This window comes from Arachis hypogaea, chromosome 13 (genome assembly GCF_003086295.3).
Source record: "Arachis hypogaea cultivar Tifrunner chromosome 13, arahy.Tifrunner.gnm2.J5K5, whole genome shotgun sequence".
Lineage (NCBI taxonomy): Eukaryota > Viridiplantae > Streptophyta > Magnoliopsida > Fabales > Fabaceae > Arachis > Arachis hypogaea.
The window spans coordinates 26,321,884-26,348,441 of NC_092048.1; the positions used below are offsets into that span (position 1 = coordinate 26,321,884).

The 26,558-nt window shown below is 30.4% G+C and overlaps 2 protein-coding genes across 2 annotated transcripts; both read right to left on the bottom strand.

Annotated features, from left to right (window-relative positions):
- Positions 1–374: 374 nt before the first annotated feature.
- LOC112733124 (uncharacterized) lies at positions 375–1,610 on the bottom strand. The gene is made up of 3 exons (XM_025781995.1): positions 1,091–1,610; positions 616–987; positions 375–526 (listed from the first exon to the last, which is right to left on the bottom strand). The coding sequence occupies exons 1-3, from the start codon at positions 1,608–1,610 to the stop codon at positions 375–377; spliced, it is 1,044 nt and encodes a 347-aa protein (XP_025637780.1).
- An 18,012-nt stretch (positions 1,611–19,622) lies between these two features.
- On the bottom strand, positions 19,623–25,188 carry LOC112737792 (pentatricopeptide repeat-containing protein At4g04790, mitochondrial). Its single transcript, XM_025787899.3, has 6 exons — positions 24,840–25,188; positions 24,415–24,474; positions 23,616–24,266; positions 22,919–23,098; positions 20,913–20,977; positions 19,623–20,100 (listed from the first exon to the last, which is right to left on the bottom strand). Exons 1-6 carry the CDS (start codon positions 25,006–25,008, stop codon positions 19,990–19,992), a joined length of 1,236 nt encoding a protein of 411 aa, XP_025643684.1. The 5' UTR covers positions 25,009–25,188; the 3' UTR covers positions 19,623–19,989.
- Between the last annotated feature and the right edge of the window lie 1,370 nt (positions 25,189–26,558).

The following is a 26,558-nucleotide window of genomic DNA, read 5'->3' on the forward strand; positions in this document are numbered from 1 at the left end:
CGTCGTGTCTTGAATTTTACGTGATTCGTTAGAAATTAGCAAGGTTGTGAGAACCAGACCGATCATTAAATTGGTCAAGTGATTGGTTCAATAATTTAATGGTTCAATTGGGATTGAATCGTAATTATAAAAAATTCAATATATAATTTTAAAAAGTTAAATTCAATAATTTTTAAACTAATAAGATTCAAAATTTAACAATTTCACAAAATGAACAATACATAATTTATCATTAAAAGGTCATAAACAACTTCAAATATCAAAGTTTATAACTAAAGAAATCAAAACGTACATAAATGACAAACACAATGTTTTGCAACCAAAAGAAACAATATTCAACAAACAATACTTCAACTAAACAAATACACTACTCATCAGAAGTCATAATCATCATTAAGTGTTCCGATGTCTCCATTATAAACAGGTAATCCAAAGCCAGCATCTTCAGAAATACCACCAAAAGAAGTATTTGAGGATTCAATTACAACATCAGGCATATCCACTTCAACTTCCATGTCTCCTCCATCTAATAAAATAGAAAGAAAACTCAATAAGAAATCAATATTAATGACATGTATCTTTATGGAAGGAAACAAAGTTTGCTATGTCACTCACCATTAGGATACGAAGGCATAGCATTATCAGTGTATATTAAACTTTCAATGCCTTCAACATCTCCATTAGTAAATTCAGGATCATTCTCATCTGTCATTACCCAAAAATCTACCGTGTCAATGCTTTGAATGTCAATTGGATCATAATTCCTCTTCTTTCGATGCAACCTAGATTGAAGGCGTAGGTTATAGGTGACATAAACAATGTCACTTAGTCTTTGATGCTCTAACCGGTTCCTCCTCTTTGAATGGATTTGTTCAAAAAGGCTCCAGTTCCTCTCACATCCAGATGAAGAAGAGGTTTGATGAAGAAGACGGGCTGCCATTTTTTGCAAATTAGGAGCACTCCCATCGTGTAGCCTCCACCATTCACCTACGTAGATATAAAAATCAAATACTTTTTAATGTTTATCTCCCAACCTATTAAACTTTGAAACTAAACTAAACTTGGATATGAAATAAGTCAAATAACTTACCAGGTTCAAGTCTTGATGCCGCTCTCTTAGCACTTTCCCTCCCAAAACTTTCTTTACAATCTCGATACAGTTGTATCTCTTGCATTGCGGCAACTGAGTCATCACAAAGTGTTTTAACATCAAGCAAATCAAGTAAAGATCTCAAAATATTTGCCTTCTCAACAAAACCCTCACTATAGAAAATGCCTAGATTTAAAAAGTACGCTGTCGCATGGAGATCACGCTTCAAAAGCTTATCCCACCTCATTTTCAAGATACTCGTGTATGGCGTATATGCAGCTTTTCGATTTCTAAACATTGTCTTGATAGCATTTTTAGCTCTTTGCATGCCTTCGTACACGATTCCCAAAGAGGATTTGTCATCAGCATCAACAAGCCTCAACAACTTAATAAGAGGACCAACAATTTTCACAGTGGTAACACAATCTTGCCAAAACTTACTATCCAAGACAATTGAACCAACAATCTTTCCATTAGTACTTTTGGCTAACTTATGAGAAGTGAAATATTTGTCCACCATCAATGCCTACAAATCTTACTTGTGATCATATATACTTTTCAAAGTAATGAAAACAATGGCAAAACGTGTGACTCCTAGTCGAACAATTTCTGTCCAACTTTTTCTTTTTCTAAGCCAAGACAATAAGATCATATAATTTTAAACAAACATAGTCACTTTTGAAGCACGGGAAGCAAGGTCAGCTATGTGAGGAATACTTGCAATATCTTTTAAAATAAGATTGATACAATGGGCAGCACAAGGAGACCAAAATATATTTGGATATTTTTCATGAATAAGTTTTCCAGCAGATACATAATTAGCAGCATTGTCAGTGACCACATGCACAATGTTACTAGGCCCAACCCACTCAATAACATCAGCAAACAAATTAAACAATGCATTAGCAGTTTTTATCACATCAGAAGCATCAACAGTCTTAACAAATGACATACCAGCAGGACAATAAACTAGAAAGTTAATTAAAGTTCGTTGCCTTTGATCACTCCACCCATCTGCCATCAGCGTACAACCGGTGCTTTTCCATGACCTCCTATACTTTTCAACCAGCAACTGACACTCTCTCTTAAGATCAGCCAGTAAATGAACTCTCATTTCATCATATGACGGTCCCTTGAAACCAGGTCCAATTGCAGCAACACCATCCAATGCAGATAGAAAGTAAGGTGATTGAATTGCATTGAAAGGAATACGTGCATCAACGATCCATTTGGCAAGTCCCAACTTAGCCTTGTGCACAATTTCTTTATTAGTCAAAACACTTTTCAAAGTCGGTTGAGATTCTGGAGTAGTCCTTTCTTTAAAATAACTTCCAATTTGTGTAGCTACTATAGCTCTTCTCTTTCCTTTGTCTCCCGTTGTTGTAGGAACAGCAGCTTGTACAGGGTTAGGCGATTAAGCCTCTTGTGCAGGTGCTTCCCCACCATAAGACTCCTCCTCAATTTTTTTCCATCTTATTTTTTGTTTTCCATCAAAATCCTTTTGAATTGAAGTTCAACTTCTTCAGTGACTTTGTTACATACTTTAATTTGTCCAAGAATTTTCGCATGATATTTCATCCTATATATCCCCCCTCCATTATAAGTATTCAAACAAAAGAAACATGTATATTGTGCCTTATGATTTTTATCATACTTCACAGTGAAATATTTCCAAGCCAGGTCAGATTTTCCTCTAGAGGAACATGTCTGAGATTCTTGTACAGCATTATGTTGTTGTTGCTGATCATTTTGTGACTGTTCTATCTAAATTCAGAATGCCAGCAATCTAGAATCCAGACCAATATATCAATTCATAGTTCATACCATTCATATGGCATTCAACAAAGCAGAATTGAAAAAATCAAAAAATTGAACAAAGCAGAATTGAAAAGATAAAAAAAATTGAAGAACAGAGCAGAGCATAATTCTAAAATTCAACATACGTCAAATTTATTCAACATTACAGAATGATTAATCATATAATAAACAAAATAAAAAAAATTAAAAAATAGAAGAATAGAAGAACAGAAACCCAGAACAAAAAATGAAAACAGAAAGAACAGAAGAAGAGCCAAAAGCCCAGAACTAACCGCAAGAGAAGTAGAGAACAGAAGGCCAGAGCCAGACGACCTCTCTTCGGTGACGGTGACGACAACAAAGCGACGACCCGCAACGGTGAGGCGATGACCCGCGACAGTGAGGCGATGACCCACGATAGTGGCGGTTGGCTCCGGCGGTGGCGGTTGTCCTTCGTAGGCAGAAGCTCGAGCCTCGAAGAGATTAGGGTTGGGAGTGGGAGATGACCAGTTCTAGGGGTGTTCGCGGTGCGGTTTGGTTCGGTTTTTTACGGAAAAGCCATCCGATCCGATTTTATATTAGTAGTTCGGTTCGGTTTGGTTCGGTCTTTTTACTGAAACCATCCGAACCAAACCAAACCAATTAAAATCGGTTTGGTTCGGTTCGGTTTGTTCGGTTTTTCAATTAAAAAAAAAGTATTCTGTTCTTGTTATTTCCCATTACTAAAAGCTCTGTCCTATGTTATTTTCAACAAAAACATATGCAACAAAATAACAAGTTTAATTTCACAAAGTTATCAATAAAGTCATACAACATAATAAATAATAAAAATCTTGATACAGGAAGTTCAATAACAAAAGAAATGATAATACAATAGCTGAAAAGCATGAAAAATTTAAACACAACAAAAAAAAAAGTTGCTTCCATTAATTTTTCCAGCAAAGCAGCAATATTTTGATGTTCTCTACCAAGATAGCAAAACATTGTTCAGCAAACAAAGAACCTGAAATCAGAAATTAAGTTATAACACAAACAATTAACACAAAAAATGAATATTAAACAGTGGTATGACTGCTTAAATAAACTAAACGTGTGCCTCTAAATGTTAAGTATTTTCGATTCTCAATCTACAAATTAAGGGAACAGGACCATGCTTCAATTTTTGCATTATTTTCAAAATTAGAATCATAACAAGTTTCATCAAATAAACATAGTTTTACAAACAAACTCATTGATTCACTTTATTAAAACTGTAAAATCATTGTAGTACAAGGCAACAACCTTAAACAAATGTCAAAACAGAAGATAAAAACCAATAAATTTCAACAAAATAAAAAAGGAGAATATTATCCAAGAATAAAAATCAATACCCCATTTTTCATCTGATCTTGAGTTATTATCCAATATCACTTGCATTTCTAAGAAGATTGAGACTGATTTGGGATGCAAAACCTTTGTTCTTCCTCCTACAAGTGACCTCAAGCACAACTGCACAATCACACCAAAGACAAACACATCCAATTCATAGCAAAAAATCAGAACAAAATCAAAACCTTAAACCAAGAATCACAACCAAGAAAATAATGAATTCAGAAATCAGAATAAACACACAAAAAAGGAATAAAATCAAAATAAACCTTAAAATCTAATAAAAATAGAACAAAATCAAAATAAACTAAGAACAGAGCCATATAACATAATCATAAACAAAAAACCCCAAATAAATGTTATTACCAATAATCATAACACATTGAAAATGATCATAACAACAATCAGAAAATCAAAACCAAGAACCAAAAACCAATAATCATAACGAATAGAAAAATTATGTCACAACATAAAAAAATTAGAATTTAGAACAGAAAAAAAAAGTTCAGAAAAATCATATTAGACAAAAAATCAGAACAAAAATTGAACAAATCATACCTAAGGCTGAGAGACTGAGAACGATGGAGCACAACTAAGAATAATGGAGAACCACGGCACTAAGATGATGCGGCTACTGAGGTCAACGGTGCTGAGAATGACGACGCTGAGAGACGCGGCTTCTGGATAGAGGCATCGACGGACGACGAGAAGGGAATGGCGGTTGCTGAACGGCTGGACAGCGACGGCAGACAAGAGTAGAGGAGTGTGCGTTAGTGAGAGATAGGGAGTGACAGAGAGCAGTTTGTGTGTGAGCAAGAAAAGAGCAAGGAGAAGCGGCGCGACCGCGTGAGTGTATTAGGGTTTAGGTTAGGGATATTTTGTAAAATTAATTTTTATATATATATACACCGGTTCGGTTCGGTTTGGTTCAGGTTTTCAGTATCAAAACCGAAAATCGAACCGAACCGAACAAAAAAAAAAGCAAAATTTTATTTTTTCGATTTTTTCGGTTTTCGGTTGATTCGGTTATCGATTTTTTCGGTTCGGTTGATCGGTTTTGTTCGGATTGAATCGGTTTTGAACACCCCTAACCAGGTCCAGGAGTGTTCTTCGAAGAGATTAGGGATTTAGGGTTGGAAAGAGGTTGCAATGCGTTCTTCAGCCTTCTTTTCTTCTTTTTTTTTTTTTAAATCCAAACAACGCCGTTTCGTTACCTATGGGGGAGAACCGGTACCTATTGAAACCTGACCAATTCGCCCAATTTGCCGGTTAACCACCGATTTGGCCGGTTTTTTGCCAATTTATTATAGAACAATTTTGTAAGTGGACCGGACTGACTAGGTGACCGATTTTCGATTAATCCGATTGAACCGACCGATTCGGTCCGATTTTCAGAACATTGGAAATTAGAATTAATCGTTAGCTTCACCTTAGATATATTCAAGAATATAATTAACAACTAATTACTTAAAATTTTGAAAAATATTGAACGAACCATTAAATATATGTTCTCTCTTTTTAGTATTTAAAGTAATTAAGATGTACTAAAAAATAATATAAAATATTATTTCTCTAACTACAAGAAAAATTAGTGACAGTGAGAAACTAAAACAATAGCATTATGGCTACACTTTCTTTTAGTTAATTTATTATTATTATTATTATTATTATTATTATTATTATTATTATTATTATTAAATGTAATGACAAATTATAGAATTTTTTAGCCATTAAAATGTTTTTATTGGTAATTATTATAATTACTCTAAAACTTTTTAGTGACAAAATATGAGCTAATGACTAAGGGTGTGTTTGGGGTTCACGTTGGAGAAGAAAGAAGCCCGTTTGAGTGTCTTGAACGTCCCACTTTTATGTTTGGCAATTTGTTAGAACTCTAAACCCAGAAGTGCTTTCACCTCTGAACGTACGTTCACGTGAAGCTAAAATTTCTTGCTTCTGCGTTCACGTTGAGAAAGTTGATTACCGTTGGAGGAATTAAGTGAAAAATTTATTCCTTTTCTACCAATCCTACCATCTATTCTCTTCTATAAAAAGGATGCAAGTAACCATAACTTTCACAGTAGTTCTTCGTTCATTTGTTGTGTATGTTCTTTGTTCTGAATTTTTTTTTTCTATTAAAATTTTTCAGATCTGTTTCAATCACTGCTAAGATAAAAAATTTAATTGTTTTTTATTATTTGTAGTACTCTCTTTCATATTTTGATTTTTATATTTTTTATTGTATTTTTTTATTTATACGATAAATATTTTTTATATTATTTTTTTAGTATTTTGATGTTATTTTTTTAGTGCTTTATTATATTTTTATTATATTTTTTTATTCATATGACAACTATTGTTGATATAAATTCTTATTTTTATTAATTTTTATTATTTTTTGTTTATATAAATTCCTTTTTTTCTATTCTTTATTGTACTATATTTATGTTGTGTATAAAATTTTTTTTATTTTATTTTATTCATATCAATTTTATTTATTTCTTATTGTAATTTTTTTGTTCATATGATACATGTTGTTGGTTGTAATTATTATATACTATGTTTGATATGAAATTTTTTTATTGTATTTTTTATTGTATTTTATTTTATTTTTTATTATATACTAAATATAAGTAACAAAAGAGTCATAAATAATAAAAATGTATATTCTAAAATGATATAAATTAAAGAGTAATAAAATACTAAAAAGATTATAGAACATTTTCTTTTTGTTTGACATTATAGAATGTATAGTACGTACTCTCTTTTATAATTTTAATTTTTATTGCATTTTTTTCTCAAAAGATAGATATTATTTTATTATTATAAAATAATAATATTTATTTATATAATAAATATTTTTATTATAAAATGAATTACTAAGATCTATTCAAATATCTAAAATAAAATGATAGGATAATATAAAATATTATTTAAATTGATGTCTCTTTTAGTAATTTTTTCTCTAAAAGTGATTTTGAGTAGCAAAATCCAAACAACATTTATTTTACTATAATCCATTTTAATATAAAGATTGCCAAACATAAATCACGTTAACACAAACTTACTTTTCATCAAAATCAAGTTTGCAAAATCAATTCTATGCAAACTCTCGTTTACAAACTGTGTTAATGGTACATGTGTTAATGGTTACTTAATTTTTATTATTACTAAAGATAAAATAAATTGTCACTAAAATGTTTTTTTTAGTAAACATAAATGATTCTTTGCTATTTTTTTTTTTCATATATACCTTCGTAGTTGAGATGCCACAACTTGTATTATTTGCGATGAAGAGAATTTTAACGTATTGCGATGTGTAAAAAATAATATCATATTAGTTATAACAAGTTAACAACAGTACAAAATTAAATTATATAAAAATAATGGGTCCATCTACTGTACAGATGCCATATTGTACAGATTTACAGATTTTGATTTAAAAGCGTATCACTAAAAGTGTTGTTTAAAGAGAAAGTGTTACCCTTAATCGTTAACTTGGCTCTGATACCAATTTTTAAAGTCGTCTTTTCTTTTAATTTCTTTTTCGAAATTACTATTAACTCTTCGTCTTTTCTTTTACTTTCTTTTTCGAAATTACTATTAACTCTTTGAATAATTTGCCAATTCATAATCAAAAGTATTGACCATATTACTAGTATTTATAATTTTTCAATCTTGTTTTAGTTTATGATATTCTTTTTTGCATGGATTATTGTATATAAAATCTTTTATCTGTTTGTCCTTTTTTTTAATATAATTTCTTAAATCCTCAAAAACTTCTTTTATTTCTATACTTTCTGTTGTTTCTAAATATCTTTTTAATTTTTCAACTTCATTCTCCATTTTTTCTTTTAACAGCTTTAATTCTTTTAAGTCATAATATGATTTTCCAGGCATTTATAAATTTTTTAAGTTTAACTCCAATTTGTTTATATTTATTCTTATTTCTATCCTTTTTATTATAAGGTCATCAATTTCGATCTGAAGATTATTTAATTCTCTTTTATACTCCTTTATTTTACTTTTTAATTTTTTCGCCCTTTTCCTTTTTATTTTATTTTCTGGTTTTTCAATCTTTGTATGCTTCATTATTTATCTTAAAATTTCTGCAAATTCTATCATCGATTCATCACTATTTTCTAGAGATTCTATTAATTTTTCTAGTTCTTCGACTTCTCTTTTTAACTTGTCATAGATTATTTTTAGAGCTTCAAATGCTCTTTGATTTATTTCAAAAAACTGTAAATAATTCAACCGATTTTCTCTTTCAAAGAGCTCTTATTTCTTATCTTGATAAGTTACATATATTTTTTCTTTATTTATTGTCATAATTTAATGTTTAGGGTTTCATTTAATTTTTCGACCTTTTTTGTTAATTCTTTTATTTCAGAATTTTCTTCTTTAATCTTGGATAAACTTAAAGGGCTATTAATTTTAGATTCTCTTATTTGAAAATTCGATGAAACTAATTTTCCTGATGGTTCTTTTAATAATAGAACTGGGTTTTCAATAGCTTTATATTTTGGTATTTCTGTTTTTACAATTTTCTGAAATAATTCATCAACATAAATTCTTTCTCTGTTTTTAAATATTATACTATGATGGCTATTTGTTAAAGCATAATTTATTGCATATGTGATTGAAAAAGGTTCATCGTCTTGTTCCATTAGATTTTTTCTGTGAAATTTATAAGCCAAACTTATAGATCTACCAAGGTTTTCAGTTGATAAAGGTATAGCATATCCAAGATGCGCATTGAATTTAACATTTACATTTGCCAAATTTCCATGAACAATTCCAATTATTTGATCTATTGGGTCATCAGTAATTCTTTTGTCACAGATTGCTAAGCTTATTGGTGAATTAATTCCTTTCATATATGTAGATTTGATTAAGACTTGTATAGTACTAATATGAATCCATCCAATTTTAGATCTTTTTTGTTGATCCTTAATTTTCTCAATCTATTTTCTCAATTCTTCATCATTTATCAAAGCTATTTCAAGTTCTCCATTGGCGGATTTTATCTTTATAGGGGCTTCAAGTTGAATTTTTCCATAGTATATTATATTTTTTCTATTAAAAACTTCTTTTAAAAGATTTTGTTTATTGAAATTTTCATTTCATTTGAGATTTAATTCTGTTTTTAGAATAGCCTGTTTTTCATTATCTAATAAAACAGTTAATCTATAATAATCAGATTCTTCTGTTAATTCTAAACTTTCTAAATAATTCATTAATTGAAAGACTAAGATGAAGATGTACCTTTCTGGAGAAAAACTTCTTTTATTTAGTATATTTTACATAAGGTGTTTTTATCTCCAGAGGGGAGATTGTAGATACTAACTCCAGAGGGGAGTTTAGAATTGGTTTTCCCTAAGGGAATTCTTCTTCAGACTATAGAATCGCCTCGGCAGCTTCCTCCTTGCTCTCCTAGCATATGAGTACTCTAAGCCTCCTGCTTTCTATTGTCTGATGTCTTCTACAATTGCCTAAGCAACCTATTTATAATAGTTGGGTTTGATGGACAATTCCCATCCTTACCCTTCTTATGACGTCATTGCTTACGTCATTGTTTGCTATCTTGCACCAGCTACATCGTTGGTGCTTTATGACCTAAGTGCTTACGTCACTATGCAATAATGTTGAGAGATGCTTCAGATGTGTTGTCCTCCTCTTTTATCATGTGACCCTCAGATGTATTGTCCTCTTCCTTCATCATGTGAGTTGATTCCGTTTCATTATTGATTTCTTCAGATAACTCTGAGGCACATAGCTGGCACTTGTGGTCTTCTCTGTCTTTTATCAAATAGCAGAGATTCCTCTTTATCCCTTCAGGGAGCTTTTCTAAAAGTCCGAATAAGTTGTAGAATGCTGATTCAAATTTCACCAAGAGTCTCATCTCTCTTTCTTCAATTTCATTTCTTTTACTGGACACAAGCAAAGTATTTCTACTTTTATAATTAATCCTTGTGTGAGATTCCTTCGTTATTTTTTGAGTTCTTTCAAAGACCCTTGCTAATGTGCTGGCTATCCTTCCTTCATGACTGTAAATTGTTAAGTCTTGAATCTGATCAATTGGTTGAAAATTTTTTGGGAAGACGGACATGAATATTACTTGGTGTGTTGGAACCAAGCATTCTTCTTCTTCATTAAAAATAGGTTGACTGTTTGTAAATTTTAGGGATATATCCCTTGGATTTACATTGTCAATCATATTTTTAAATCTCTTTACTGCATCAACGAATCCTGCAGGAAACTCACTAATAATTTTTAGATTATTAAAAATTAAAATTGTATCAATTAATCCATACTGGAAAAACTGATAGGTATCAGATGGGGAAGCCTCTGGAAATATAACTAGCTTTGTTAGCTGTTCTTTGGCAATAGGATAATATCCCAAAATTGTCCTTTTTTCTTCAGTCCAATTCAGGACTATGTTAAGGGTTTCTCTGAGATTTGATCTACAGACCCTTTTCTTTTTCTTGATTTCAGCCCTTGTAGGAATGTTTCTTATTATCCCTGTTCTCTGGGTTTGAATTGGATCTTTATCTGCTCTTTTTAGGGTTTGTTCTGGATGAAGAGCTTCATATTCCCTGAAAGATTCCTTTGCTTCTTCTAGTGTTAGAAACCATCCTTTATGAATTATCCTTGATTGATGTGTGAATGGTGCTGCTTTTTCCCAGGCATCATATACTCCTTTCATGGGGCCATTATAAATTACATAATATTTTTTATCTTGGGTGGATTTTTTAATAATTTCAGCAATTGTTTTATTTTCTGAAATTTTTTCTTCACCTGATTTGTCCATCACGCTTAGCTGGCTGAACTCTGATGATTTCATTGCTTCAATAGCCTTTTTGAGGGATTGGATCTGTGTCCTTATTTGCTGACAATGCTTGCATTTTTCGAGTTCTTACTCATATTTTTGAATTTCTTGATCTAATGCGTTGTAGACGAACTCCATTCTCTTGTTAATGTATCTGCAATAACATTTTTGTCACCCTTAATATATTCAATTTTTATTGGATATTGTAACAAAAATAATTGCCATCTTACCAATCGTCCATGATTATAATCAACTTTTAAATTATATCGTACGAAACCTGTTAGGTAACTTGAATCTGTTCTCAATGTAAATTCTCTGGGTAGTAAATCAATTTTCCATTTTTAAGAGATTTAATTGCTGCTAGAGTTTCCTTTTCATGAGTGGTATATCTTTGTTCTGTTGGAGAAAAAGTCCCTGAAATATACCTGCAAAGTAATTTCCTCGGGGAATATTTAGAATCTAGTGATTCTTTTTCTTGTTCCAAACTTTTTATAGCTTTCTTAGCTTTTAGACATCCTGACCAGGTTATGTCTGAAGCATCTGTTTCTACTATTAAGTAGTCATTTTCTTCCGGAATATAAAGTTCTGGAAGTTTTTCACATAATTCTTTAATCCTTTGAATTTGCATACTGTCTTTTTCATCCCATTTCCATTCTTTTTTAGTACTTATTTTTGGAAATAAGCTTTTAGTGTATTCTGTTATATTCTTTAAAAATCCTTGATCAGAAATATAATTTATACATCCTAAAAATCTTTGTAATTGTTTTCTATCTTCTATTTTATTAGGAAATAAATTTACCTTTTCTAGGACATTTGGCTGAAGTTTTAGCTTTCCTTGAGTAGATAGAATTAATCCAAGAAACTCTATTTCTTGTTTTGCTATTCTTGCTTTCTTTTTTCTAAGAACTAATCATTTTTCTTTACATCTTTCTAAAACTATTAATAATTTTTGAAGATGATCTTCTTTATCCTGTTTTGTAAAAATTAGTATATCATCAATGTACACTAAAACAAATTCATTTAACTCTTTTAGATTTTCTTCCATAAATCTTTGATAAATACCTGGGGTTTGTTTTAATCCGAATGGTAATACATTCCATTCATAGAGCAACACACTTGTGGATTCTTTTGTTGGGCAAGTAAAAGCAGTTAATTTCTTTGTTTCTTCGTCTAAACGAAGTTGCCAATATCCTGATTTTGCATCAAGGGATGAAAACCAAGTTGCTCCTTTGATTTTTTCTAAAATAGAATCTTTTCTTGGAAGTTTATGAGCATCACCAATAGTTGTTTCATTCATCTTCTTATAGTTAATAACCATTCTTCGTTTTTCCCTTTTAATTTCATTATTGTTTTCGACATAAAAAGCTGGAGCCGCATGAGGACTTTTACTTGATCTTATAATTTCTTTTTCCAAAAGATCTCTACATTCTAATGAAAACTCTTCTCTATCTCTTGCGGAATAAGGAATTTTATTTGGAACATTTATCTCTTTTGTAGGATCTTTTAATTTAATACTTACTAATTCGTTATTTGTATTTTTAATATCTAAAAGATTTTCAGCACAAATTTCATCCAAAAGTTCTTCTATCTTTATTTCAAGATTATTTTTTGGGATATTTATCTGAAAGTATAAATTTAAATAACATGTCTCTAATATAGAAAATATTTTAAATTTTAAGATCTTATCTATAGTAGTAGTCGGTATTTTTATACGTTTTGATTTTTGATTTATTGAAGAATCGTGTGGAGCTTTTAAAACTATATATGTTAATTCTTGAATGAATGGATGATATAGCTTTAAAAAGTTATTTCCTATGATAAAATCCATTCCAGAATTTAACATATATATAGATGGAACAATGAACCTATAATTTTGAATAAAAATTTCAACCATCTCTGCTTTTTGGTCAATTTTATGTATTGATTTGTCAGCTATTCTAACTCTTAATTGTTTCTTTAATTTTTTCCAATCAAGTTTTATATTTGCACTAGCAAAGCATTGTGTTGCTCCAGAATCTATGAAAGCATTTATAAACTTTTCTGTTATTTTTATAGTAATAAATGTGGCATTATTACTCAGTCTCTGAGTCTGTTTCCGAGACATATTCAAAAATATAGTCTAAGTTATCATCAGATTCCTCTAAAGGTTCCATGAAACAAGACTTAACAATTTCTATTTGTTTAGTAAGATCCTTTTTATCCTTCTTTTTCGGGCATTCATTTGCATAGTGTCCTTCTTCTTGCCAATACCAACACTTACAATTTTCTTTTTTATTCGGGCAATAGTCATTTCTTTGTCTTTTGTTTTTATTGTTATTTCTTTTTCTAAAATACATCTTTTTTCTCCAGTTTGGATAGTATTTTCTTTTTCTAAATTGATATTTTCTTTTTCTTTGAAAATTTTTATTAAGACCATATTTTTGGGGTATCTCTTCATTGTCCTGACAACAAATTCTAATTATATTCGCAAATCTTTTTTGAGTTGCTTCTTGCATACAATGTTCTTTTATTTCCTCTCTTATTGCAGAGGTTGCTCCACCAAAATTGTTTTCAATTGTCCCTCTATTTATTTCTCTTATAAATCTTCCCATTATAAATTCATTAGCAGGATATGGAAGTTTTGTTATATACATACTAAGATAATGATTTTTATCTTCTTCTTTTAATTTGTAATAATGTATTCTATATTCGCATATATAAGATTCCACATTACATAGATCATATATCTGAATATTAGTTAAATGGTTTTTTGCTTCTTGATATTCTTTATTATAGACTTCTTGTCTATGATCTATAATATTTTTTCCAAAAAATTCTTTATATAGAATCATCATTATATATAATATCTTATCATATGCTGTTGTTTTTGTTGCTAAATCTTCTATTATTTGGTTTTCTATTGATGTCATGTAATCTCTTATAGTTCCTTTAGTATGAAATCCTATGTAATTCCAAATATCTCTTCCAGACAATTCACTAAGCTTTGGATTAGTAAAAACTTCTAATAAAAAGGAATTCAACTAATTTTCAAAAATTTCTTTTTCATTCTTTTTACAGTCTAAGTCGAGCATTCTTTCTCCTTCCATTTCCTGGATTTTAGGAACGTATTTCGATGGTATTTTTGTATATTTTGAATCTTTATTTATAAACCCTTTTTTAAAGGCATAATTATCAAAACCTGTTTCCCATTTAAATTGAGATTGATTATCCTTAGATGTTCCAGCTTCATTTTTTACTTATATTGGAATTGCTGGTTCTTCGTCACTTGAATAATCTAGAATGTGTTCTTCATTTTCTATATTTTCAGAATTTAATAATTCTTCTTCTATTTGAAAACCATGTTCCATAATATTATTTTTTTGAGCCATTTTTAATTATTTAAAAAGCATTGTAACTTCTTCTAATTTTTCTTCAATATTCATAATTTCAATGGTGGTTTTACTTTTAAGTCTGTTATGTTGATTATATTTTGAAATTTTTCTTCTTTGGGATTCTCTTTTTCCTTATTTCTTTGAAATTTTATGGATACTAATATTTCTTCAAGCATATCTACTATAGAATTTAATTGTGGGTTAAAAGTATGATAAAGATGTGGGGAATCATTTCCATGGTAACATTTTTTAGAAATTTCGTGTGAAAAATAAGTTTTTTCAGGTTTTTGAAGTCCTTCAATAAAACTTATAGTAAAATAAAGATTTTGAGAAAAATCATTTTGTATTGATTTTAAGAATTCGGTGTCATTACAGTTGACATTAGTTAAAATCATTAATTTCTGATCTATTAATTTTGATAACTTAATTATTTCTTCTCTTAAATCTTCTAATTTACTTTTTCCATAAGGTGACGCTTTTCTTTGTGAAGAGTTACGGTTTTAGATGAAAAGTATGGCTTTAGAATGTGTGATTAAGACCACGTAATCATATCTTTAAATCTGTACAGATTTAGATCTGTACCATATAATTTCCCAAAAATAATACGCCTGCAAATTAGAGTATTATTGGTCTATATTGCAATCTATTAGAGGCATACAATGCTTTTTGTTTTCGGACACGAACTTTAAATTGAAATTGATAGAACCATGGTCGTTAGTGGTTAGTGACATATCCAAAAAATTTTAATCATGGAGTAAAGTATATAACATAATGATAATTTTATAACTATAAATATAATTGATCTTCAAATTATCTAAATCACAATTTAAAATATTAAAATAATAATTTAAATTATAAATAAATCTATAGCAATATAAATTATAAAATATAAATCTAAATTATTAATTGATTAACAAATAAAATATTGTCATCGAAATACAATTCACAATTTAATAAAAAAAACTATGACCTGGAGACTTTTCACAAAAAAGACTCTAAGTTCTATTTGGGCCATTAACTTCACTCGAAACTTAAATTAAAATTTTACTTTTTCATTTGTGTTTTTTGTTATCCGTGTCATGATTTTAAGGGACATAGAGATAGAGGTTGTTTGAAGTTAAATTTTGTGCAGAATAATTGTTTTTCCTATCATATACTGTAATCTGAGAGACTTAGAATTAGTTAGTTAATTACTGTTGTTAGTATTAGTTAATTAGAGTTATCAGTTAGTAAAGTTAGTTAAGCAGATTAAGTTAATTAGTTTTTGTATAACTATATAAAGATAAGCATGTAATGTAGAAACAGATGATGAATAAACACAACTTTTATCTTCGCCAAAATTTTTCTTTCTCATCTTCTCCAATTCTCTCCTTCTGCCGATTCCAATTCTCCAAATTTCAATTCACTAATAACTTCTTCATTTGTACCTTCCTCCTTTGTTCATCTCTCTCTCACTCACTCTCTTCTCCAAATTTTTCACCCTTTATTTTTGGACTCACCTGACAGAGATTGATGAGAGTCCAAATCTCTCCAATGACAAAATTTCACATATACATATATACATGTTGCATAGCAGTATAATTTACAATCCCACAAAAATCCAAAAGATAATACAGATACAAAATAGACAATCATTCAATAAACCAATCATAGAATAGAAAAAAAAGTTTATAGAATATATTATTATAAGAAAAAGTTTAAAAAATTAGCACTTTTATTAAAATTTGGCTAGTATTTAACCAACAAAAAAAATGAATAATCACACCTTATTAAAAATACTAATAATAACTAATTAATGACTACAAATCACAAAACTTGCTATATTCTCCTAACACTCTTCAAAATTTTTAGTTAAATCAAAAAAATTAAAGAGTGGAGATTAGAGAACTGAATTCTGATCTATTTGAAAGATGCTGCAAAATGGAAGTTTAGAATCGAATATGTGTATCGCGATCTCGCGAGCATCCGAGTAGCGATACAGGGAAAGAAATGGAGAACAATGTCAGAGCAGTGATACAAAGTAGCTACGACGAAGGCAGTGACATTAGCAGTGTGACACTGGCATGGCACGATGCGGTTGACGACTTCGCGGTGGCGATTAGTAAGGACAAAGTGTTAGAGTTTTAGAGAAAAAAAAAAGAAGAAGAATGAGAACGGCAGTAACATCTTATGGGATAATTAGTCACCAAAAAAAGTCTTATGGGATAATTACGATTAGAGTTACTGACTTTTTTCACTTCTCATTTTTTATTATTATTGATTTAATTATTTTATTAAATACTCAATATAGTGTTGAATTTTTCAATATTAATAACATGGCAGAGTCTTCTCTTTTTTTATTCTTGACCCGTACGCCGAAAAAAATTATGATGGGATCAAATATTAATTTATATGGCGGAGATAAATATATTTTATTCCTATACATTACTCGGAAATTTTTTAAAATTCAGGAGGTACACTTGCCTCCATACTGTTGAATATACATCCGTGTCTGTCCATGGTGGACGTTAGATTATCGGTAATAAAATGATTATTATAATGAAAATCTTTAGATTATATATTTGTTTCTGAGAGACAAATGAAAAGTGTTACTGATTCATTTATAATTATATATTTGTTTCTGAGAGACAAATGAAAAGTGTTACTGATTCATTTATAGTTATTATTGTTAGTGAAAAAGATAATTATAGAATTAGATATAATTTATTATTCAATTTTAGAAAAATTAATTAACTCTCTTAAGACTATTAAAAGTGTATGTTATATAAATTAGCAAGGTCTAAGTTTCTGAAGAGATATGATTCATTTTTAGTAATACATTACTTTTTTTTTTATGCTTCTTGGTACCATCCTAATAATTATATTAGTGTCCGTATCTATTTTAATTTAATTTAAGTACATAATAAATAAATTAAAAATATTTTTTGTATACTAAATCAATCATCAATATATTTATATATAAATATATATATAATTTAATTTATTTTTAATATATATTTATATTTTAATATATATTTTATACTGTTAATTAATTTTAATGACTGATTTTAATGTATATATAACATAATCGTAAACAAATAATACGCTGAATAATTCCTATCTATTTATCTTGAAGCAGACAATTTATCACTTATCATGTCTATTTTAAAATTTCGTTGAACCTACCCGTAGTAGAATATATAATTTATGAGAAGTGTTAGATAAACAATAATTTACCAATAATAAAAAATATATATTTTTTAAATAGAAAAAGTTTAGGGGTTAGCAATTTTTGTGTTTTGTGGTCAGCACTTAACCATCAAAAGAAAAGTGAGTGATCTTTTATTATTGGATATAATCTCATACCATTAAAAATACTATTAATGGCCAATTAATGATTACAAAACACAAAAATTACTGGCCTCCTAGCACTATTCTTTTAAATAACACTCTCAGCTAAAGGAGCGTGTTATCATATTTTATGATAATCAAATACATTTTTTTTTGTCATAATGATTTATTCAATTAATTAGATTACAAATCAAATTCCAAATTTTGTGTGGTCATATATTAATTATATTCATGATGCAAATTCACCTACATTTAGTAGAAGATGAGATTGATTACATTCCCAAAAAATATGACGACATCAATATGAGTAGCTGTGACGGAATAGAGAGGCTGAATGAATCAGGTGTAACACGGAGTAAGACAAACAATTTAGATCGAACAACAAAATAGATCAAACAAACTATATTGATTTAGAAGAAGAAGACATGAATGATGATAATGATGATGATGAGTTGAGGGATGTAAGAATTCGATTTTTAATAAATTGATTTTTCTAACAATTTTGTAATTTATTTTGCAAAATCTTGAACTACGATCCAATAATTTTTAGTGAGGCAAACCCAATGATAAAAAAACAAAAATAAATTAGAAAATGATAATTAATAAGTCAAACTTGACTTTATGAGGGTAATTAATTTCTTTAAGTCAAATTTGACTAGTAAAAAATAAACACTTGTTTGTCATTGGTTTATTTTTCTCACTATAGGCTTTTTAAGCCGGAAATTCACTTTTAGTGACGATTTTTCTTGCGTCGGGAAAAAGTTAATAACCAAAAACAAAATTAGTGGCAAAAGTAATTTCTACCTTGGTAATTGTGTCCTAAGATTAATATTAGCCATCCATTCATGATTTATTTCTTTAAGAATAAATCTTAGCCATTAATTATTTTACCACATGGTAAAAGTTATCCCGAACCGAATTTTTGACTAGTATTTTGTAAACGACTATTAGAGACTCCGAATTCTCTTGCTTGTTTCCCAAGCAACACGCCCCTCCCTCTTAGCCTCTCATCCCTCTCTACTGTGTTTTTAACTCTAAGTAACTAACTGTGGTTAATTGTGGATAAGCTCGACATGCAAGCGCTGATCAAGCTTCCTTGTTTTCACGCCCCTTCTTCATTAATCCTCAGACCTTAACCACGAAATTCTTAGTCCCTTCTACCACAATTAATTCACCTTAGTTTTATTTAAGGAATCCTATCTTGATCACAAAATTCATGAAACACTTTATGCATTTTTGCACAAAATAACCAAGTTTTAGAAAGAGAAAGAGAGTAAATTCTTGCACTTCTCCTCCACGTCCCATCCTTCATTCCTACTGTTCTTCCATTGTTCTTCAAGTGTTCTTTAAGAATCCAAGCCATACAAACACAATTTGTTACCCATTTTTACTAATTTTCGTGTTTTTACCGAAAATTCGGCAAGGTGAACTCTTGTTCTTTCTCTATTTTTTTTTTTTTATTTTTTCAGCAGTAATCATGATGAATTATTGTCCTCTTATGTGTCTAAAAAACCTCTCTTAAAATCCATATGGAGCGCACCTAAGGAGCAATACAAAATTCAAGTTCAAAATAATCAAATTCTAACACCTTTTACAACAGTTTTGGCTAAACGAAAACTGCACTATAGCCAACATGTTCCAGTTTTTGTGAGAGCATTTTTTGGTAGTTGAGAGGTCTAGTGACTAAATTAAACAAGAAGTAAAGATTAGGATTAATTAAAGCATATTTATGCTTGTTTTCGATGTTCATTCGAGCCACTTTGTGATGAATTTGTCCTTGTTTTGTAAATCTGAAAATTTTGAATAAAGTGGTCAAGAGAGATCTCGGTCAATATCACCTTAATTTTTTTCTTTCTACTGTTTCCTTATGAATTTATATCCTTTTGACAAGACAAGTCCTCAAATGTCAATAGACAGAACAAAGGAAGAAGCGGTTGTGGAACTAGTGGAGTTATGACAAGACTAAGAATAAATTATATGAAAAAATTACTTTATTCATTGACTTCTTTTTAAATACATGAATAAACAGATTACCATTCATCATCTTGTCCAAAGTTTGCTCTTCATATTATGGTCAGGCAAAGGATGATGCCAAGAGAAGTGCTTCAGTGCACTCCAGGGATTCTATAGGTCATGTTATCATTTTCACTCTACCATCCTTTTTCAATCTGATGGAAGAGGCTCTTGTAACCAAATGATACTCATATATCTAAATCACAGCAATACATAATCAGCTTTTCATATGATGACGATGAATGTAAAACTTCCAATAGATCATGCAAACTCTTGAATTTTGAGATGATATCTTCAACCTAAGCAAAAAAAGAAAGAAAGAAAGAAAGAAATTATTTTCGGAAATGTTATGCCAAACGCCACCTTTGAAAACACTTCTTCCCACATCTCTGAAATAAGATCACAATTTATAACATTTTGTGATTAGGGGCATGGGAGAAGCCAATTTCCAGCAGCACCCTACTGTTCCCCTCATGTCCTCAGAATTATCTACCAACTTTCAGCAAACAATTCTGCATAATATATAAATTGAATAATGCACATACTATATAACTGAATTTAAGAAGATATGATCACTTCCAGGGATTTATGTCTGCTCAGACACTTATTAAGGTACATATCCGTCCACTGTTCAACTAGCATGTGTACCACTTCTTTTTGCCAAAATCAGTAAAAGTGGGCGAAAACGGTTTTAAATCATTTTAGATGCACATCGGTCATTTTATAGATATGGAAAATGGAAAAGTTGTTTGTCCCAGGTAAAATATACGCAAACTTACGGACCAACTAGATTTATATAACATCCACAGTGACTCAAGTCTCAATTATCTTGAAAACGTAAAAGTTAAAACATAGGTTAAAGGACTTCCGTTTCAGACATGTTGAAAGATTGGAAAACTATGCTTTATAGATAAATCTTTCTTTTGCTTTGCTTTTGGAAGGGATCTCTTACCACCCAATCTTGTCTTTCCCTTTCCTCATCTTAATGAAATTTTCTAAAAAAAAGGAAGAGGGAAAAGAGAAGGCAGCAAAATATAGATATGCTGACGAGCCTCCTGACATCACACAGCATCAAGGACATTACTAGAAGCATTCATGAGAAGTTCCTTACCGCTAAATTTGGAATGCTAACAGCATAATCAGCAATGAAGCCTGAAATATCTTCTTCATCAAAATCTGCATTACATAAAAAATGAAAAACTCTAATTACTTATAAAAGACCACCATTAAGGACAACTTTTTAGAGTAAAACACAACTCCCTAGATAAACAAAAGTACAGAACCAGAACTCAACAGATTCAACATCAACTCATTCTTTCCACTTGGAAATAGATTTCTAATGTCTTAATTTATTTTGGCTCAAACTCTACTTGGTGCTTAGAATTTAACTCATAATTGGAATTGAACTTCTGAATCCAAATACTTGAAATGCCTATTAGAAATGGTGTGCCTTTCTAAATGTTTGGAGTTGGTGCTCTAAAAACATGCTTCCTTTGGTCAATCCATCAATCTAGTTGCCTACATGGATAATATTGCCATTACATGTAATGATTGTAAAGGAATCTATAACAAATGGAAGAAAAAGAGATAGAAATAAACAATAGAACTAGAAGAGCTGGGGTAGGAATGAATTAGTGTGAAATCACCCCTTCCCCAGTTATAGAATTATACTGGAAATGCAGGAAATTATAGAGCAGAAAAACACTATGGTAGTGTTAGATAGACTCCCATGCTCCGCTCCCAATTTTGTCTTCGTTCCTGCCTTCTCATTATCCCTTTTTCCTCTATAGAACGAGAATCTTTCTCTCATCCCTAACAGAATCGGCCCAGGATCACACACCCATCCGCTAACTCTTGCACATGGCCTAATTAGTTACACAGGTGGTTCCCCACCATTTGCTCTTTTATGTCTCCTATTCATGCTAGTAAAGGAGGAATTCTATTGGCCCCCTGTTGCTGCCTCAATAGAATCTTCTTTCTTGCTCCCACCCTTCTCAGAGTATGTATTAGAATCATACAACAGGAATAGGTGCAATATTTTTCTTGGGATTGAAGTAGCTCAATCAAAAACCAAAGTTGTCATCTCTCGAAGAAATATGTTCTTGATATTTTGGACAAAATTGGGACTGGTGGGTGACACTCTTGACTCTTGTGGACCCAAATATTAAGCTTCAACCAGATCGAAGAGATTTAGACGAAAGAATATATCAAAAGATTTGTTTTATGCATTACATGTATAAGCAGAACGTCTTTAAGACAGACAACAAAAGCAGAAAAAAAAACAGGTAATTAACAAAGTGGAGTTTTCAGATTCTATAAATGTCTGAGAGGGGAAACCCTCTAAAAAATCATGAGTTTTACACCAAATAGAGGCCAAATATCCAATTCTGCCCAAACTTTCTTATCCACGTGTTTGCTATCTAATATAGTTATGCCCCAACCAAATACACCAATTAGTGGGGAAACCAAACATTAAGAGCTAATCTCCTAAATACAACATCAAGCATCCCATACTACCCAATATGGGACTTTGGGCACCCCATAATACCCAAGTACCTAACACAGACACAAGAGACAGAGACTTATTTCCTAGACAAGGAGACAGGATGACAAAGTTAAAGAGACCCAAGACTAGGTGAATTCCTAAACATGATAAAAACGCTGGATTGAAAAGTTGTGGATAGAAGATATCTCTAAGGATGTGGAAAAGGCTAACTAAATGAGAAGTCTCCTTACATAGAAAAGGATTTTGAATCTGTCTCTACACAGATGCAAATGAATGTAAAGAAGTTCCTAAGGTTAACTCTCAAGTTATAATTACATGATGACTACGTGATTAGCATAGTATGATCTATACCCTCAATGTGTTGTATATTTTGTCACTAGCAACATAATAACTACTTAAGCAAGTGCAATAGTTGGATTATACTTGATCAGCAGTGGATCCGTGTACTATATATTAGTACAAGAGAATCCGAAACACAAAAAGGAAACAAATACATGCATGCATACATACTAACATACACATGTATAAAGACTCCTTTTCAAAACAGAACAATGATCCTCCTCTTGTACTATTTCAAAGGAGCTTAAATAAGTATAAGGTCATAGTCATACCTCGTGCTCTCAAATCCAAAAGTAAATTCTTGGCAAGAGATTCCAACTGTAGCCTTCCTAATGATTGAAATACACTTGCTATAGATTTTGCAGATGAAAGCATTGTTATATCTATATTTTTCAATGCATCTGTAATCTGGATTTTCAGATCACTTTCACAAAGAGCCAATAAGTAATTTTCTGCAACAAGATTTGATTCCAATTAACGTATGTTAGTGCCACATGTAACAAAAATTCCTTTTACAATGGAACACACAATAAGCGAAATTGCATCAATATGTGTCAGGTTAGGCGTGGCACAATCACCTCTATTATTATGAAGCTAGGTGCTAACTATGTCCTGGGAATAAAATTTAGCATGAATTTTCAAACCATGTTTCTAATATCTAAGATGTGAACAAAGACTAACTTGTTAATTGCAGTACAATGACAAAGCACACCCATGTCCAACAAAGATAACAAGTTAAAGCAGAATATTTAGTATTTCCATTTCACAATGCATCGCACACGATCCCAAATCAAATGAAAAAGGATCTCTTGTAAAAAGCATCAGCATAGTCTCTACATTAAAATAAAGCAAATCATGAATGTCCCACATGGTACTGCCAAAAACCTGTGCTGTAGATTCAAATATATGTTACTGTTATCTGAAATAAACTATAAAAAGTTCATGCTCGTGAAACATAGATTCACCAACCTCGCATAGCAGAAGTGTCTTGGTCATCTTCTACGGTAATATATTCACAAATATCTCGAATCATTTCTTCATCTTCAACTCTTATCCACAGCAACATTTCATAGTAAGCCAACCGTGAAACTGAACAGGGATTCTCAGCTCTGACCACATCAGAGAAAAGTTGAAACTCTTTAACCATGCCCATGTCTATGGCATACCTAAGCAGTGGTTGGTACGTTTCCTCTTCTAGCTTATAACCGCACTCCTTCATATTTTCTAAAAGGCGAAAAGCCTTACTCAATTCTTCTATGGCAACATATTCATTATTAGTAGTCCTTGCCTTCTGTATACTCATCTTTATTAATGCATTGAACTCTTTCACATCAGTCTCTCGACCCAGCTGACGAAACACATCAAAGGCCACCTCTGTTCCTAGTCTTTTCGCACACATTTTAACTAACCTATCAAAACGATCTTCGCTGACGAGTTTAAAAATCCATTTGCTTTTCCTCTCATGGGCTACACCCTTCTGTCTAAACAAATGGTCGCCAGCAGACAGATTAGGAGACCACGTGAAATCTATTACTTTTTCCATTTTTGCTTTGCCATAGTCAACTTCTTCAACAACAGGTTCCTCTTTCACGACAACAGGTTCCTCTGCCAGAGATGGACCTGCAAAACGAAAAGGGTGCACAGACACACCCCAAAAGATTAGCATCAACCATTTTAAGATGTCTGGAAACATTCCAAAATTGCAGCATAACCAAGTCAAAACTTTTAGTACTCCGCATTTCTCACAGTAAATTTCACAAACACTTACTGTACAATATAGAAGAAACCTCGGAAGACGTATTATCATCATCAGGAGAATCCTCTGCACCTAAAAATTCAAAAGAAAAAAACGTTACTACGAACACAACAGAGGGAACCCAATCATACAGCAACAAAAAAATAAAGCATTTGATCACACACAAAGTTCAGTTATTATTATTATTATTATTATCCTCTTTAGGTGGAAAAACAAAAACCCAGCTACTTTACTCTATTTATTATTATTATTATTATTATTATTATCATTCTGTTTCGATCCCCTCAATTCCAAGAAGCAAAACCCATTAATGCAACGAAGTTCAAAAGCTACTGAGAAATGAGGAACAACGGTAATGGTGGTTAGGGGTAAAAAAAAGTTGAGACATGATTGGGTATTGTTTGCAAATATGGAAAAGTTTATTTTTTTTTGGTTACCTCGAGAAGGGACACGGTTGAGGTTCATAGAAGAGTGGTTGAACTCAGAAGCATTGTGCTCAGAAATGGAAACGGAAGGGGAAGAGGCAAGTGCCTTGGCTTTCCGTGTTGAGTGACGGCGAAATAGGGTACTGAGGGTGCATAGTTTTCTTATGGTGGAGGCGCGCATCTAAGTTCTACAAAAACGACGAAGAAGTGAAGATGACGGTTAGCGTGTCGATTTTAGAATGAGGTGGTTTGTTGTTGTGTTGCACTGCGTTCGGATTTCTGAAGTAATGAGGCAAAGATTGGTTATGCAAGTGGCTCTTTGAATGCAATTGAAGACTGCAACTCAAACCCAGCACGAACAAAAGAAGAAAAAGAATTTGCTATTATTATTAGGGTAAAAAACAAAAATAAGGCAAGGGAGAAAATAATTTACGTGAATAAGCCAAAATTAAAATTGCTTCATGAATTTACCAATGCACGTTTATATGTAGTTCGAACCAGTTTGGTTCGAACTCCACACACATAATTCGAACCAGCTTGGTTCGAATTACACACAAACACACCACATACTAATTGGAACTAGCTTGGTTCGAATTATACACACAATAATTCATGGTATAATTCGAATTATGCTGTTAAAAAATTAATAATTTATTAAAAAAATTTTATTAAAAAATTTATTAAAAAAATTAATAATTTAAAAATTAAAAAATATATATTTTTATTTCATACGTTAAAAAAAAGCTAACAAAATATTTAATTACGAGACTTCTTTAAAATATTAATGAGCTATCAATTCGAATTCCATACAATACTTTTCTGTCCATTTTTAATAGTTTATGAATATTTTTTAATAAATTTTTTTAATAAATTTTTTTAAATTATACTACAAAAAATATTTTATCCTATGCAAAACAATTTTAAAAAAAATGGCTTAAAAAATGTTAGGAGTACTATAAAAATTTGTAATGTTATAATAACTTAGGTAAATACATGCATGTACTCAAATTTTAAATAAAATACTCTATATAGTCAATAATAATTTAGAAATGAAAGAAAATATTTTATTCCATACAAAATAATTAAAAAATATATTTTATTTTATACAAAATAATTTTAAAAAATGGCTTCAAAGATGTTATGAGTACTATAAAAGTTTGTAATATTCTAGTGATTTAGGTAAATATATGATAAAAATATTTTTTCTTTAATTTTTAAATTATTAGTAACTATGTGGAGTATTTCTTTAATGTCTTAAGTTATTAGGACATTACAAATTTTTATAGTACTTCTAACATCTTTTAAGCCATTTTTTAAATTATTTTGTATAGAATAAAATATTTTTTATGGTATAATTTAAATAAATTTATTAAAAAATATTCATGATAATTTTTTAATAAAATTATTTAAATTATATGGTGAGATATTACATGATTCGAATTACGCATAGCGAAGTTCGAATTACTCTGATTCAAATTATATGGTAAGCAATTCGAATTCTATACAATACTCTTCTGCCCATTCTTGATAGCTCATGAATATTTTTTAATAAATTTATTTAAATTATACCACAAAAAAATATTTTATTCTATGCAAAATAATTTAAAAAATGGCTTAAAAGATGTTAGAAGTACTATAAAAATTTGTAATGTCCTAATGACTTAAGACATTAAAGAAATACTCCACATAGTCACTAATAATTTAGAAATTAAAGAAAAAATATTTTTATCA

Excerpts from the sequence above, each read along its gene's own strand:
- LOC112737792 (XM_025787899.3), bottom strand. The coding sequence starts at position 25,008 with ATGCGCGCCTCCACCATAAGAAAACTATGCACCCTCAGTACCCTATTT. Across the intron at positions 24,267-24,414 it reads GGTTTCTTCTATATTGTACA|GTCCATCTCTGGCAGAGGAA; the intron begins GTAAGTGTTTGT and ends TTCGTTTTGCAG. Across the intron at positions 20,978-22,918 it reads TTTGGATTTGAGAGCACGAG|ATTTTGATGAAGAAGATATT; the intron begins GTATGACTATGA and ends TATGTAATGCAG.
- LOC112733124 (XM_025781995.1), bottom strand. The coding sequence starts at position 1,610 with ATGGTGGACAAATATTTCACTTCTCATAAGTTAGCCAAAAGTACTAAT. Across the intron at positions 988-1,090 it reads GGCATCAAGACTTGAACCTG|GTGAATGGTGGAGGCTACAC; the intron begins GTAAGTTATTTG and ends ATATCTACGTAG. Across the intron at positions 527-615 it reads TATGCCTTCGTATCCTAATG|ATGGAGGAGACATGGAAGTT; the intron begins GTGAGTGACATA and ends CTATTTTATTAG.